Source organism: Carlito syrichta, unplaced genomic scaffold, assembly GCF_000164805.1.
Source record: "Carlito syrichta isolate Samal-C Ts95f unplaced genomic scaffold, Tarsius_syrichta-2.0.1 Scaffold287984, whole genome shotgun sequence".
Lineage (NCBI taxonomy): Eukaryota > Metazoa > Chordata > Mammalia > Primates > Tarsiidae > Carlito > Carlito syrichta.
Window position 1 is genome coordinate 307,660 of NW_007232080.1, and position 16,842 is coordinate 324,501.

General features: G+C 41.8%; 1 protein-coding gene across 1 annotated transcript in view; it reads left to right on the plus strand.

The window, feature by feature from the left end:
* LOC103255277 (thromboxane-A synthase-like) overlaps positions 1-16,842 on the plus strand; it is a 91,291-nt gene that overhangs the window by 56,959 nt on the left and 17,490 nt on the right. The window contains exon 4 of the mRNA XM_008053245.1: positions 13,866-13,962. Within this exon, the coding sequence (XP_008051436.1) occupies positions 13,866-13,962 (97 nt within the window). The remainder of the gene's footprint in view (positions 1-13,865; positions 13,963-16,842) is intronic.

The window sequence follows — 16,842 nt, forward strand, 5'->3', positions numbered from 1 at the left end:
AAAGGATAAACAGACAAAGAACACACTCTCTTGGCATACTGACTGGGTTCCACTCACCCAGGCCATCAGCTGGGTTCTTATTGGGCTACTGTCTCTTGTCCTACTCCCAAGGGATTGCTCGCTTATCCCTACCCATGGGACTAGAATGAATCACTTCACCACTTTTTCCACCTTTAAAAAGTACATGAGCATCTGCCCAGCTCACAGGTCTGATGTGAGACTTGACAGGACTCTCGGAGCTCTCCCAGGGTAGACATCCAGGCATCAGGGATTCTGTGGCTCCTCGAGCCTGGGTCGCAAAGGGTTCCTTGCAGCTGGCTGGCACTCCAGGGAGACTATCGACTCCAGGAGCCCTGTTTCCAGTCAGCTCAGGGTAAGCGTCTTGAACTTCTACACATGGTCTTCTCACCTACATGTCTCCGAGCAACCCTTGCCCTGTCACCTCTGGGGCTCCTCCTGGGTAAGAGGAGGCAGTATACACCGTCCAGTCTCCCCTTCCTTGCATACCATTTTCCTGGCCATGAAATGATGTGTTGGACTAGAATGAGCATCTTAGAGCTTCCTTCCAGTTTTGAAGTATGTGGTCTGTGCTTCAGTTTTTTTCCTGCTTCTTGTTTCTCTCCTACTGTGTCTGGAATTCTTTTGCCATTAAATCTTCCTTCTTTAAAATCACATATCTGGGTTTTCTAATACCTGGCCCAGGACAGCACATTCTTCCTATGGCCCTGGGCTTCCTCAGTGGCTTCATTGTCTTTTCAGAGCTGGCATTAGCTTCTGCAAGCCCCTCTGTTCATACTTTGAGTCCACACATCATCTGGGGAGAGGTTATTTGGCCACATACTCCTACACAAATATATGTCCTGCATGTAGTCTATGTGACAGGATACACACACACACACACACACACACAGCCCCCTCCAGTACTCTTGAATATACATGCCGGGGCATAACGTGTGGACAGAAATATTCAGGGACAGCAAATGACTATTTTAATGGCTCTCTGTCCCTGCGGGGCCATCCAGCTATTTATTTAGTAGCTTGATGCTGTTTGCTTCAACAACTTTGCCTTATAGGCTGTTCTTCATGTTTATGATTCTTACTGTGAAAAAAATTGCTTGCCTAACATCTGTTCTGAATTTGTTTTTTCTTTATTTTTATTTATCTGTTCCCCATTGAATTACATTTGCGCCAAGGACAGTAGCTTGAATTGGAATCTTCAGTGTCCTTCAGGATTTCTGCACACTTCAATACATCTCTTAATTACTCTTTTTTTATTGTTATGAGAGATACATATATACCCATGCTCACACAGGCAGATTGGTTTGTAGCTTACCTCTGCCTGTCCCCCTCCAGGGAATAAGTTTTATTAACCGAATAAATTAAATGGGCGGATATATTCAATAGGGTAGGGAGGTTTATCGTTATAGGTTTGTCTCAGATATGTTTCCCCCTTGCTGCCCAATTCTCTCCCTTAGCTCTAGCTCTGTTTTGGAGAAAGCTTTACTGTAACTTGACAGAGTCATAACTCCCCCAGATGAGAAGGACCACTTCGTCTTATAGAAGAAGCAAGGAGCCCAGGAGAGGCTATCTTCCTGCTACTTCCAGAGAGGATGGAGAACAGGAGCCCACAGCCATGAACTCTTGAGAAGTGGAGCGTTGCTTGACCCTTTGCCTCCTGGCTGCCAGGCCTGGGACATTTCCTCGGTAGCTGGAGGCCTCCAGGGGGCACCTTGCCACCAATCACACACCAAGACACTGCTGCAGATGCAGTCCCTCACAGAGCAAGCATTTTTCATTTTCTGTGGGTGTGGCTGGAGTGGGCTAGTTAGGAAATGCGCAGAAGATGGTGTGGGGGCAGGGCAGGGCAAATCATCTTAGGGCCTCCTCTTTCTTGTGGACTCCCCTGGGGGAGCTGGGCTCTCTAGTCTCTTCCAGGCTGTCTTGTGCGACCTAAGTCCTCATTAACCCTCTGCTCTCCTCACTGAGAAGGCCAATGGCCAACAAAGCATATCCCAGCAGGAGGTAAGAAGGTACCTAAACAAGGGAGGAGAAACCTGATCCTTAGAAAACTACCAGGTATAGATACAGTGACCCAGAGTCTCAAGGGATTGGCCCAGGGTACCCAGGCTGTAAGTCCAAGTGCAATTCTCTTTCTACCGTCAGTTCTGGGAGGAGAGACCCCATCCCGTTATGACCTTTCCCACACTCTTCAGCATCTATGTCTGTGTCTTCAGATGGCACAAAGACAGAGAGGATGGCTTTCCCCTCTCTGGAAGCACTCCAAACACCATCTACTCCACAAATACCTCAGCCTTTACTATAGGTATACCACTGTGCTGAGGGCAGTGGGAGAGACTACCCATCCCCTCCAAAAAGTATGTCATTCATGTCTCTTTTCCCAAAGAAAGTTGGTATTTCATTCAGAGGAAAAACACAGATATGGGCCAAGTTACATAAAAATGCCAGGTGGTAAGTGGCTGAATTCTACATAAGCAAAACGGGAGATTCAAAGTTATGAACTGACTAGAATCATTAACCAGTGAATGCAGAGACGGCTTCTAGGAGGAGGCAGGTCTTGAAGAATGAATAAGGGGAGGGTGAAGAGGAAGAATGTTCCACCCAGTAAGAATAGTTAAAGACAAGACCTTGAGGTAGGAATGGTTGGGGGCAAGGAAGTTGCCAGCTGGAGAGGTCACCGTCATAGGATGCAAAGCCTTGGTTGTCAGACTGAAGACATTTGTTGTTATCCTTTGTGTTAATGGCCTTTGAGCTGTTTAAAGCCATGCCTTACAGGTTGGTTTCCAGAAACTGACACTGAGATGGAGTTTGGGGTACAAGAAGTTTAATAGGGATTACGCCTGTGAGGGGAAAGAGGAGGAGACTGTCAGTCATTTTCAGCAGGACAAAATGGCCAACCCTCTATCCTCCTGCCTAGCTAAGTCACTGGATGCAAGCTTTCCCAGGAGAGGGGTGACCCTGGGTAATGTGACTCTCCATATTTGAGGCAGCCTCAAGGAGCTGACAGCTGGAAGCTCTCTGCTGATCGCAGTCTCGGCAGCTAGATGGCAAGTCCTCCCCCAAAGGGGGATCTGAGTGACACATCTTGATGTCACTACATCATGGAAACTTTAGTTCAAACGAAATCTTTGCCAGAATCATCAGGCTGAAGTGGGAGGAGTTGTGAGGGTTCTGGATGCTCAGCTCCCCCACAGGGGACTCTTTGCACCACTAGCCCTGAGCCTGGCGGGGCGGCCAGAGAGGCAAGCACACGGCTGATGGGGCCAGTGGAGCAGCTCTGTGGGTGGCATCTCTCCATGGTGGGGGAAGTGAAGTAGAAAGAGCAGGCTCTAAGCTTTAAAGAATGACAAGGGACTGGATGAATACTGGAATGCAGGATAAATGTGAGTGGAGAGAAAGAAGGCTCTGAAGTTTCCAGTCTGGCTTCACATCTGCCAGGGAAGTCAGGAGGATAAAGTGACTTCCCAGTCCTGGGGAGACATACTCAACACCATGCTCCAGTTTGCTCCTAAGGACAAGGTGCTCCGCCAGCTTCCAGGGATGCAAGGATGAATTCGACAGGGCTTGGTCCTCAGAGGACTCACACAGCGGGTACAGAGTGTGCTGTCGGTCAGTAGAGGGTGGACCTAGTGCTGTGGAGACTGCACGGAGTAAAGCATCCATGAAGGCTCCACAGAGGAGGAGACAGGTGACCCAACTGCCTGAAAGTGTTTTCCAAACCAACAGGAGGGAGACTGGCACTTCAGAGGGAAATATGTGCAAAGAAATAGGACCTAAGGAAATACTGCAAATCTAGGGAACCATAATGAACTTTCATAGCAAGAGTGAAACTCTGTATTTCCCAAACTGGGTGTCGAGACACCCAGAGTGCCACAGTGAACTCACAGGTCTTCCTGGGCTACAGTATTTTAAATATTCATGAGAAATACAGTGACATCTGTCAGTCACTGTGAGATTGGCTTTCAATTTATGTGTACTATTTTTTCAAATGTTCACTGAGTTGTTAGAATGTGAATACTGCAAGTTGTTTAAAAAGAACTACTTAAAAACAAGAGAGTTAGGTGCTTCTTTTGGCCTAGAAGGCACCATGAAAAAGTGCCCCACGGGGCACTTCCTCACTCAGTCTCTTCAGCCCCTTGCATTGGGACAGCAAGGTGTGGCCCACCTGTTGGGGCATGCAGGGCCCTTCTTCTCTTATGGGAAGGTTAGCAAGGACCAGCCTTTGCATACAATTTTACTGGTGACAAGTTACTCTCATGTGACCCTCATAACAGCCTCTTTTATTAAAGAAACAGGCTGGAGAAGGTTGTGATTTACTCAAGGTGAACAGCTGTTAACTCACAGAACAAGACCTTGAACCTGAGTCCCTGAGACTGCAACACCTGCAGCAGCACGGTCAACCTCTACTCTGTCCCTGACAGTCTCGAGGTGGGGGTGGGAGAGTGGGGGGGGGAATCCAGTGACAAATCTCCTGTCTCCCTTTTTTTCTCATTACAAAAGTCACACATACTCATTATAAAACATTAAACATCCAAGATATAAGTAACTTGAAAAGTAAGTGTCTCACAATTTCCTGCTCCAGATATATGCACTGTGCCTGACAGAGTATGTGCTCAATAAATACTTCTTGAAGGGACTAGTTAGTAGTAAGATCAACTGTTATTTCTTAACAGACCTATACACACTATTTTACAACATGTTTTTCCATTCAGCTGTGTAACTTGGACATCTTTCCATGTCAGTGCCTGTGGGTGATCCCCCCCCACCCCATGAAAAGTCTTTATAGCTCTGTCACCCCTGGCAGGGGCAGGCCTTCTGGAACTGGGCCAGGAAGCCCCCAGACTAACATCAACAGTCTATTCTACTTTGGTTCCCAGAAGGCTGCTGTGAACTATTTTGGTTGAACCTACTGGTCAGCTAAAAAAAAAAAAAAGGAAAGAAAACCACTAATTAAGCCAAACAAGTGTTATTTTTGTCTACACAATACTTCTCTGATTTGCCTAAATTTTCTCTTCCACCAGGTGTTTTGGAGTTGAATAAGCAAATTCTTATGTGCATAAATAAGAATAAATGAATAACTGGTTAAGAATCTCTTGCCCTGAAAGGAATCTATATAGAACTTTAGATTACAGGGATGTAAGACCTTACCTCCTTAATTGGGTTGGGGTTTTCTGGTCCATTAATCAAGAATCTGCTGTGAGTCTTCACCTTTAAAAGCCACAGTCTGCACAGCTGGGAGCCTGGCTGCTTTCTCTCTCACACCCATTGGGCGCTGGAGTGTTCACACACAGGCCATCTGGGCTGCGGCAGCTGAGGTTGGGGCCAAGTCCCTGTTTGGGGCAAGTTATTTCACCTAAGTCTCAACTTTTTATTCTGAAAAGTGGGTATGATAACCACCTCATTCATTTGCTATGAGGACTACCTGAGTGAATACAGGTAATGCATTTAGCATGAGTCCTGACTGGTAGTAAGTACTCAGTAAATATTCACAGCTGTTGTTACCTCAAAGGTTCTGAGAAGAATCTACAGCCTACACTGATAGTTCAATAACCAGCTTCACTGGTATAGGAAGTTTCTTTGCCCCCTATAGAAAGCACACCTAAAATTTAAAAGCCCCATCATTTTATTTCCTTTTGAATTCATAGGAATTATAGGATGTAAGTCTACAACAAACTGCAGAGAAGACCTAGTTTTCACTCCTATATTTCAGCTGCAGAACTTTGCACCTAGATGGTTCGGTGTGAGCAGAGGTGTGGATGACCTCATCTTGCCAGCCAAGCTCTGATGCATTGCTTTCTAGGACCCCACACCATCTTGGGGAGCAGGTAGATGCTGCCATACATTCATACCCATGTGCGTACTGAGATCAGATCCTTTTAGGGACATAAGCTGTGGGAGGCAGGACAGGATTGTGTATTTGGGAGGTTGAGAAGAAATACCATATAAGTTAGGACTACTTGGTTTCAAATGATAGAAAGCCAACTCAAACTAACAAGCACAACTAACTAATGTAAGTCAGGAGGACTGAAGAACTGCAGGAAGCAGAGCCTTGGACTTGACATTTCCCTCCTAGGGAGTCTCTCTATCTGAGATCTCTGTGGGTCCCTCTTAGCTCCTTCTGCAGATGAGTTCTCTCTGTGTGGTAGAAAAATGACCACCAACAGCCTCTTAGATTCGTATATTTCAGTTTGGCAGCTCCAGGAGGAAGTTGTAGCTTCTCACACAAACATCTACATAGCAGTTCCAATGGAGTATTCTGACTGGCCCCGATTGGGTCATGTGTTCATTCCTTGGACCAGTCATTGTTGCCAAAGAGACAAGATACTAGGATTGGCCATGCCTGGATGGTGAATCCACCCCTATGACCAGAGAGTCAGGGTTCTGTAATGGACAGCTCCTTCAAAATGGTTCCCCAAGGAGTAATGGCCAGACAAAAATGGGAGCCATTCCAGGAACCATAAAAGTCTATGCTTAAGACACACTTCCTTTACATTTTTCTCCATTCAATATTTTTTTCCAGGAGCTCCTCAAACTACAGATGAGCATTTTCATAAATATAAATTCACAAGATTACACAATTTACATGTAAAATGGGACCAGTTTTCTCATGAGGTTCATAAACCTGCTCTGAAGCAATTCTAAAGGAATTGTTGCAAAATTGTTTTTAGCATTAGCAATATTACTAGAAAAAAGCAGAAAGACTCCCAAGGTGACTACTTGGAAGGACAACTTTCATTTTAATGTAAAAGTATTTTTGTTTGTTTTTTTTTAATCTAGATTATGTGTAAAATTATTTTGATAACTAAATCAGTACAAATATATCACTAAAATATGTGTGTGCCCCCACAGTGTAACTGCTTTCCTTTTAGATCTAAGAATTTAGAGAAATGAGAGTGTGAACTTCGGTTTAACACAGAGCAGTTTTAACTTGGGGTTTGTGGTTCTCCAATCTGGCTACTGTCAATCCCATCGGGATCCCCCAGGAACTTGTTAAAATAAGAGGTGACTGGCTCCCACCCCAGAGACCCTGATCTGGTAGGTCTGGGTGGGGCCACTTATTATTTTCTGAATGCTCCACAGTTGGTTTTGACCTGCCCTTGAGGCTGAAACTCTCAGAGTGTGGGGAGTAGTCTTGTTATCAGTATCCAAAAGCCTGCGGAAACACAGACTCCTGGGCCCCACCTAGCCCTGTTATATCAGTCTTGGTGGGGAGCAGGACTGTGACTCTAGAGCTTTCAGGTGACTTTTTAAGAATGTTTTATTTTGGAATAATTATAGATTCATAGGAAATTTCAAAAAATGTGCAGGGGGGTCCTATATATACTTCACCCAGCTTCTCCCAACAGTAACCTCTTGTATAGCTATGGTACATTTTCAAAACCAGGAGACTGACACTGGTACAATTCATACAGCTTATCAGATTTTACCCAGGTTTATATGCACTTGTGTGTGCATGTGTGTAGAGTTCTGTGCAATTTTTTCACCTGTGTAGATTTGTATAACCCCCACTACAACCAAGATACAAGACAGTCTCACCATAAAGCTCTCTCATGCTACTGCTTTAATAGCCACAACCCATCATCACCCCATTCCTAACCCCTAATCTGTTCTTCATTTCTATAATTTTATTTCAAGAATGTTATATAAACAGAATCCTATAGTATGTAGCCTTCTGGAATCTGTTTTTTCATGCACATAATTCCCTTGAGTTTCATCCAAATTCTTGTGTCAATAGTTTGTTTTACTTCAAGAATGTTATATAAACAGAATCATATAGTATGTAACCTTCTGAGATCTGTTTTTTCATGCACATAATTCCCTTGAGATCCATCCAAATTATTTTGTGTGTCAAAAGTTTGTTCTTTTTTAATGGTTTCATAGTACTCCATTGTACGGACATACCACAGTTTGTTTCACCATCTACCCAGTGAAGAACATTTGAATTGTTTTCAGTTTTTGCTTGATACAAATAAATCTGCCATGAACATTCACATACATGTTGTTATGTGGATGTAAGTTTTTATGCCTCTGGAATAGACACTCAAAAGTGTAATTGCTGAGTCATATAGTAAGTGCATGTTTAGTTTTATAAGAAACTACCAAACTATTTTCCAAAGTGACTGTACCATTTTACTTGCACACAAACAACCTGTGAACGATCCACTTTCATCAGTATTTGATATTATCACTATTTTCTAATTTTAGCTATTCTGATAGACAATAGTGGTATCTCATTGTGGTTTTAATTTGTACTTTTCTAATGGCTGATGATGTTAAATATCTTTTTGTATGTTTACTTGGCATCTCTTTAGTGAAATGTCTTTTCCAATTTTCTAATCAGATTGCTTCTGAACTGTTGAGTTTTGAGAGTTCTTCATATATTCCAGATGTAAGTCCTTTTCAAGAATGTGATGTGCAAGCATTGTCTTCTAGCCTATAGCTTCTCTTTTAATCTTCTTAACAGGGCCTTTCAAAGAGTAAAAATGTTTAATTTTGACTAAGTCCAATTTATTGATTTTTGTCTTTTATGGTTTATGTTTTGATGTCAAGTCTAAAAACTCTTTGTCTAGCTCTGGATTTCAAAAATTTTCTTCTTTTTTTCCTAAAACTTTTGTTTTTTTTACATTTAAGCTTGTGGTCCATTTTTCAGTTAGTTTATGCGAGGTTCATATTTTGCCTATATAAGTCCAGTTGCTCTAGCGCCTTTTGTTGAAAAGTCTCTTTCCTCCATTGAATTGCTTTTGTATCTTTGTCAATATTATCTGTTGTGGGTTTATCTCTGGTTTCTCTATTCTGTCCCGTTGATCTATGTGTCTATATCTCTGCCAATACCACACAGTCTTGATTACTACAGCCAAGTCTTGGAATCTGGTAGACTGATTACTCTCACTTCATTGTTCTTTTTCAAAATTGATTTGGGGTCAGGTGCAATGGCTTATGTCTTTAATCCCAGCACTTTGAGAGGCCAACGTGGGAGGATTGCTTGAGCCCAGGAGTTTGGGATTAGCCTGTGCAACACAGTGAGACCTCATTTTGAAAAAATTAAAAAGTTAGCCTGGTATGATGGTGAATGCCTCTAGTGCCACCTACTCAGGAGGCTGAGACTGGAGGATCACTTGAGTCCAGGAGTTTAAGGCTGCAGTGAGCCAGGGTCATGCCACTGCAATTCAGCCTGGGCAACAGAGCGAGACCCTGTGTCAAAAAAATAAAAATTGATTCGATTATTCTAAGTTCTTTGCCTTTTCAAATGAGCTTTAGAATAAATTTGTCTATGACTACAAAAATTATTGCTGAGACTTTGGTTGGAATTTCATTAAAACTAATGGCCACTTTTGGGAGCATTGATATCTTTACAGTGTGAGATCTTCCAATCCATGAACATGATATGTTTCTTCACTGACTTAGGTCTTCTTTGCTTTCTTTCAGCAGCATTGTAAGTGTGTTTTAATTTGTTTTCCACATATTCATTGATAGTATATAGAAATGCTATTGATTTTTGTGTATGTTAATCTTGAATCCTGTAGCCTTGCTGAGCTCACTTATTAGTTCTAGGATTTTTTAAAAAAAATTTCTTAGTACTTTCTCTGTGGACAATGATGTCATCTAAAATAGGGACAATTTTATTTATTTCTATTCAATTTATATGCTTTTTATTTATTTTCTTTGTCCTACCACACTGGCTAGAACTTCCAGTACTATGCTGAATAAGAGTAGTGAGAGTGCTCATCCTTGCTTTACTCCCTATCTTGGGGAAAGCATTTCGTCTTTCGCCATTAAGTATGATTTAGCTGTAGGTTTTTGTAGCTACTCCTTATCAAGTTGAGGAAGTTACTCTCTATTCTGAGAGTTTTTGTCTGTCATGAACCAGTGCTGTATTTTGTCAAATACTTTCTCTGTGTCAATAATCTGATCACATAATGTTTTTCTTTTTTAGGCAGTTAATATTGTATATTATATTGATTGATTTTACCACATTGAGCCAACTTTGCATACTGGGAAAAAATATCACTTGGTTGTAGTGGATGTCTTTTTATACATTGCTAGATTTGATTTGTTAAAGATTTTTGTGTCTAAGTTTGTGAGGAATACTGGTACACAATTTTCTTGTATTCTTGTTGTCTGGTTTTGATATTAAGGTAATTATGTCCTCATAACATGAGCTGGAACATGTTCTCTCCTCTTTTACTTCAATGATTGCTAATTCTTCTTTAAATGATTGGTAGAATTCTCCATTAAAACCATGGGGCCTAGCAATGTCTTTTTCAGGAAATTTTAAATTATGAATTTAATTTTTATGGTTAGGATTATGGTTTAGAATTATTCAGATTGCTTGATTTATCTTGGTTGAGTTTTAATACTTTGTGGTTTTCATGGAATTGGCCAATTTCTTCCTAGCTGTCGAATGCTTTAGTCTAATGTTGGTTGTATCAGTCCCTTATCCCTTTTATGGTTGCATTATCTGTAGTGATAGCCTGTTTCATTCTGGATATTGGTGATTTATATCCTCTCTCTTTTTATCTTTGTCAGTCTCACTAGAAGTTTATTAATTTTTTTCAGAAAACTCGTTTTTGTGTCATTAGTTTTTATTACTTTTCTGCTTTCAATTTCATTTATTTCTGATCTTATATTTATTATTTCCTTCCTTGTGCTTGATTTTCAATTTTTGCTCTTCCTTGAGGTAGGACATGGATTATTCATGTAAGGTCTTTCCTCTTTTATGGCCTCATGCCTGTATTCCCAGCACTTTGGAAGGCCGAGGTGGGAGGAGCTTGAGACCAGCCTGAGCAATGTAGTGAGACCTCATCTCTACAAAAAAAAAAAAGTCAGCCAAGTGTGGTGACATGTACCTGTAGTCCCAGCTACTCAGGAGGCTGAGGAGGGAGGATCACTTAAGCCCAGAAGTTCAAGGCTGCACTACTCCAAGTTTGGCAACAATGAGACCTCTACTCAAAAATAAAAAATCGTTCCTCTTTTCTTTTTTTCCCCTCTTTTCTAAGGGTAGCATTTAGGCTGTAAATTTCTCTCAGCACTGTTTTAGCTGCAACCACATAATTTGATATATTGTTATCTAATTATCATATTATACTTATAATATAGAATGCATTTGTTCTCATTTGTTTCCTCTGCTTCTTGGGCCACTTTTCTTGCCTTCTTGTGGATTACTTGAACATTTTTAAAATTTCTATTGGGCTTCTTAGATATTTTAAAATATGTTACTTTGTATAGTTTTATGAGTGCTTGCATAAATAAGCATATGTAATTTACTACAGACTAGGAGTATGGATGACTTACCATTTCGAGTGGCATATGTAGATCTTATTTCCATTTGGTCCCTTTATCCTTCTTACTTTTTCTACACAATCGCCTTAAGTATTTCCTCTAAGTACACTAAACACCATATTATGTGGTGTTATTATTTTTGCTTCAACCATAAAGTATGATTTAAGAGACTCAAGAGAAGAAGGTAGTCTATTATTTTTACCCTTTCCATTGTTCCTTCCTTTCTGAAGTTCCAGACCTTCTTCCTTTAATGGTAAACATGCTGGTGACAAAATATCTCAGTTTCCCTTCATCTGAAAACGCTGCTACTTCCACTTTTCTCCTGGAGGATGCATTCTTCAAATAGATGACTTGTGATTGACAGTTCTTACAACACTCCAGAAATGGGCCGCTTCCTTCTGGCCTCCATGGTTTCTGATGAGAAATTCACTGTCCTTTGAACTGCTGTTCCCTATAGATGATATGTCATTTCTCTCTGGCTATTTTTAAGATTTTTTTCTTCTTTTTTAGTTTTCAAAAATTAACTATGATGTATCTTAGCATTGATTTCTTTGGGTTCTTCCTATTTGAGATTTACTCAGCTTCTTGAATCTATAGGTTTATATCTTTTGCCAAATTGTATAAATGTTCAGCTGTTATTTCTTCAAACCAAGGTGACTTTTAAGCATGTCTTAAGTTTGAGTAACATTGCTGTGAAGTAGAATTCCGTGGTCCAATAACTTCTCAAGTTGTCTACAAAATTCTGCAGGTGTTTATGTTTTTTTCACTAGGTTCTCAAAAGACTCCATGACCCTCACCATAAATTTTATAAAAATATTAGTTTATGACCTTATTGGGTTATTTTTTGTTTCCTTGGCTAAAATCAGTAAAAAAACGAGTTAGTATCCTTTTCTTTCCTTGTACCACATCTGCTGAATTCCTGTGTCCCAAAGATTTCCTCACAGTTTTGGAAAATAGGATCACTCAGGTGACTATTTTCTGAATGGCTAATATATACCAGACAAACATTTAAGAAAAAATTCCCCCAAGTCAATGAAAAGGCAAAGAGGTTTTAAAAAAAAAATCATTTTTGGCTTATGAATAGCTCTGAGTAACAAAGAATGCTGAAGTAAACTTGGCTGCTTATCTGTGTGACTTGCCCCTTTAAAATCTGTTGCAACTTGGCAAGACCTCATCTCTACATTAAATCAAAAAATTAGCCGGGTGTGGTGGCACCCGCCTATAGTTCCAGCTATTCGGAAGGCTGAGGCAGAAAGATCACCTGAGCCCAGCAGGTCAAGGCTGCGGTGGCCAGGAGCGTGCCACTACACTCTAGTCTGGGTGACAGAGTGAGACTTCAACTCAAAAAAAAAAAAAAATCTGTTTCTTGCTGCTCTGAGCAGTAAGAAACATGAACGATCAAATTACATCTCTGAAAGTATAATTTCATATGTTAAAAACAGGTCATTACTCAGTTGGCCCCTTGTCATCTCTCTGGCTTGCTTTACACAGTTGGTAGTTGGGCACTTAGTTCCCTAAGCAGGCTTGTCCCTGGCCAAGTTCAAGCTGATTCCTCTGCCTGGTACACCCTCACCTCCTTTGTCACCCACCTTCCTTGGACTAACTTCTGCTCATTTTCCGAACTCAGGTTGAGAGCACCATCTCTGGGAAGTCTTCACCCTCTCTTTACCAGGCACTGAGTTGAGTATGTCTCCAAAGGCACCCATGCCTTCCAGAACACCACATCATTTATTGATTGCCTAATTGGCCCTACCACCAGACAGTGAGACCCTTAAAGGCTGTGACTAGGTTTTGGTTGTTTTTGTGCCCCTCGTACTTTCATAAATATAATAAGACTTACTTAAGTTAGAGTTTACACCACCTGCTGCCTGGCTGAGTTTTTCATCCATTTCTTTATCAATGTCATAAGTGTCTGTTGAGCTCCTTTATATATAGATGTGGCAACCAGACATTCAGCCCTTCCCCAGAAAGGTTAATCTTTCTGGAATTCTTACAGCATCTATTTATCAATTCACTTTAGACTTTTTCAGAGAATCAACAGGAAGGTTATTGGTCTTCTCGTACTTGAATACCTATCTTTCCGTTTGGGGGAAATACGGACAACACTGACCTCTGCCAGTTATCTTCTTCTTCTTACTGCTGGATCTTATGAATCTCTTATTATTGAATTTACATTTCTAGACTTGTCTTTCCTATCAGGCTATACACTCCTCAGGGCAGGGACTGTTTTATTCAACCCATAGTCTCCAGGGACTGGTGTAATCTCACAAATGCTAGTGGAAACAAATTTGGTGTGAGGTCAACACAGCTTTAGTATGCCCTCTGGACTCCAGATTTGAAAGCAGCCATAGAAAACCCTCCCGGTTTTAGCATTTTTATTTGCCTCAACTTCTCTTGAGCTTTAGCTTTTATGAAGCATGATTGAAACATGCATTTCCTCACCTCCACATCTTTAGTACCTCGTTCTCTTTTATCCTTCATTCTAAACCACTATGGACTCTTTTCTAGAAAGGAGAAATGGGTAAATGCAACACATTTTAAAGTAGTTTTTTTTTTTTTCCTCCCAGGTACTATCTCGGTCGTCGGATGTTTATTGTAATTTCTGAGCCAGACATGATCAAGCAGGTGTTGGTTGAGAACTTCAGCAACTTTACCAACAGAATGGTACGTTGTTTTCTTTCTGTGTATAGATGGATGAGGAATCATTCTACAAGGCACACACCGCATATCAGATCTAATATGGATACAATCAGGCCTCTTATCAGGTTTCCATCAGTTCCACTCAAAACTGAGCTCCCTGATGAACTCAGGTCTTCAAAAGAGATATATAAGAGTGGTACAAAAGAGTGGCATTTGCAGTTAAGAAATGCTTCATGAAAGCTAAAGCTCAGGAGAAGTTGGGGCAAATAAAAATGCTAAAACCAGGAGGGTTTTCTACCACTGCTTTCAAAGCTGGAGTCCAGAGGGCACAGCTAATTGACTGGGGAAGAACTTAGTGGAGTTGATCAATATCGGCAGGAAAGCAACTTCTGAGGCCCTTGTGCTTACATCTTTCCAGAGAACATAGAATATTAAGGCTGGAATGGGAAGACAGCAACATTAGGAGAGAAATGTGTCCCCAAGGAAGAGGAGGAGCCTTTCGGAGGGCTCAAGGTTAGTTAGTTCAAGGTTCCAGCCTTCTAAAGGATGAGAATACCTCTCTTTTTTCTTAGAAAATACATATATTACTATTTGTCTTTGATAAGAAATCTCAAAGAATGGGAGAGGTGACAGAAAATGACAGAGGCCAGTGTTGTCCATATTTTCCAAACAATGGGGAGAAGTATTTTAGCACGGAAGAGCAACAACCTCTATGTCGATTCTTGGGAAAAGTCTAAAGTGAATCAATACACAAATGCTTGTGAGAATTCAGAGAATCACTGTGACAACCATTTTGGGGGGTCAAATGAGACCTCATTTTTCCTTCTCATAGGGATAGTAGGTAATGTATTCATTCTTTCCTTGATTATTTGGCAAACCCTTATACCTCTGCCACATGCCAGGTGCTGTCTAGGTGCTAATTGTGAAGAGGTAGAGGACATGGTCTCGCCCTCAAGGAGCTCACAGTGTAGTGAGGGAAGCAGATGAGTAAAGAGGTGAGCACAATACAGCGTGATGAATATTCCTGCAGTGCCATCTCTCCAGGGCCACCCAGAATGTGGAAAGGGGAAAGCTGATTAGGTGTGAGAGGCATAGGACTGTCTTCAAGACTTGAGTGGGAGTCCCCTGTGTGAGGCGAGCCATCCTAAGGGTTTTCTTATCATTAGAAGAACTTAGGAGATGGGTAAAATGACCATCTTGTCTTACAGACAAGGAAATGAAGGCTCAGAAAAGTTAAATGACTGACCCCAGTCATATGACTAATACGAGGAAGAGCAGAAATTCATGTGCCATTTCCCAACCAGTCCAGAGCTCTTTTTACATCACAACTGTTGCAGCTGCATCAGGTGACAGTTCTGGATGTCAAGATTTAATTGAGTAATTGGCTACTTTCCCAAAATATGCTCTATCATGCCCAATTCCAGATGCCACATGGCCCTAGAGGGAAAGGACCCGGAAGGAGATGACTGCTTGGCTTGCTACCTCATCAACTGGGAATGGCCGGAGGAGTTGTAGAGGGTTAACTGCTTCTCTACTGCCACTAGATTCTCTTCCCCAAACGCTGTGCCATTATCTCCCTGTACAAAGTCCCCTGAAGTCCTTCTGTGGAGTTGGGACCTTAGAGACTGAGTCTCCTGGTTAAATGCAGCAGTGGTTGTGGACTGCCACTCCATCCAGACTCAGCAAGGAGTATTGATTAAAGCAGTTGGAGAGTCCATGAGTCAAAGTGCACAGACCACCAACCCACATCAAGCAGGCAGTGAAGGTGCTCCCAGGAGCCCCCATGGCTATTGAGCCCCCTGAATACCTGAACTGAGATGGAACAGCCAGCTGTCTCCATATTGCTCCCCATGACATCCAGGATGTCAGGAGGGCTGTACTTGGATCCGTGTAATAGGCAGATGTACTCAACGCACATGTTCAAGAAGAGGGGATGGAATGAATTGCCCTGAGCTTCAGTCAATTTCTCCTCCAAGCCATTTGTATGCTGTCTCTAATTTCTTCTACACCCCTTTTCCCCCTCCAGACTAAGGTCTCTAGGTCCAGGGCCCCATACTCCAGAGTATGGTTCCAATTTCCTTCTTCCTTCACTCAGCACAGGATTAAGCCTTCAGGATTAAGTTCAAGTTCTCCAGACAAGATTTAAGGGCCTTGCCAATTTAGATCCATTACATGTGCTCTGCTGTCTCTCACTGCTTCCAGTCCAAGTTGGCACTCCAGCTGGCCAAGCGTCTCCATTCTTTCTCTCCTTTGCCCTGGAGAGCCTTGCCTTTGACCCTTACTCATGCTGACACCCACCCCCGGAACCAGAGGCACCACGGCCGTGGGTCTTGCATTTATTGCAACGTGAGCTGGCACACATGCTTAACTTCTTTAAGTGTCTCATTCCTCCTTTGAAAAGCAGGGAGATGAGTTATCTCCCAACTGTTGCAAGGTTAAATGGGATCATGCATATAAGACCTGCCTCTACACGGTACTTAGCTATTGACACAGTAGTGTCAAAAAAAACCCCTCCACCTCTTCTATACCTGTCCAAGTCCTAGTTATTCTTCAAGACTTTCCTCAGATGCTGCCTCCTCTGTGAAGCCTTCCCTACCACCATCCACATTCCCTCCCCACTTCTCTGAACTCTGACAGCACTTATCCTCTGCATCATTCAATTTCATAACTGATCCCTCCCACTACTTACCATCAAGGAAGACATGGCTTCCACCCTAACTTGATTATTAGTTCTTCAAGGCCAGGAACTGTATCTTGTACTTCTTTTTTATACCCGATGGCACAAACACATAATGACTGTTCAGTGTCCGATATATCCTTGTTCAAATGGAATCGAATCTCCACCAACTTGACATTCTTACATTCTTCCCAAAAGAATGAGGTTGTTTTTTTTTTTTTTTTTTG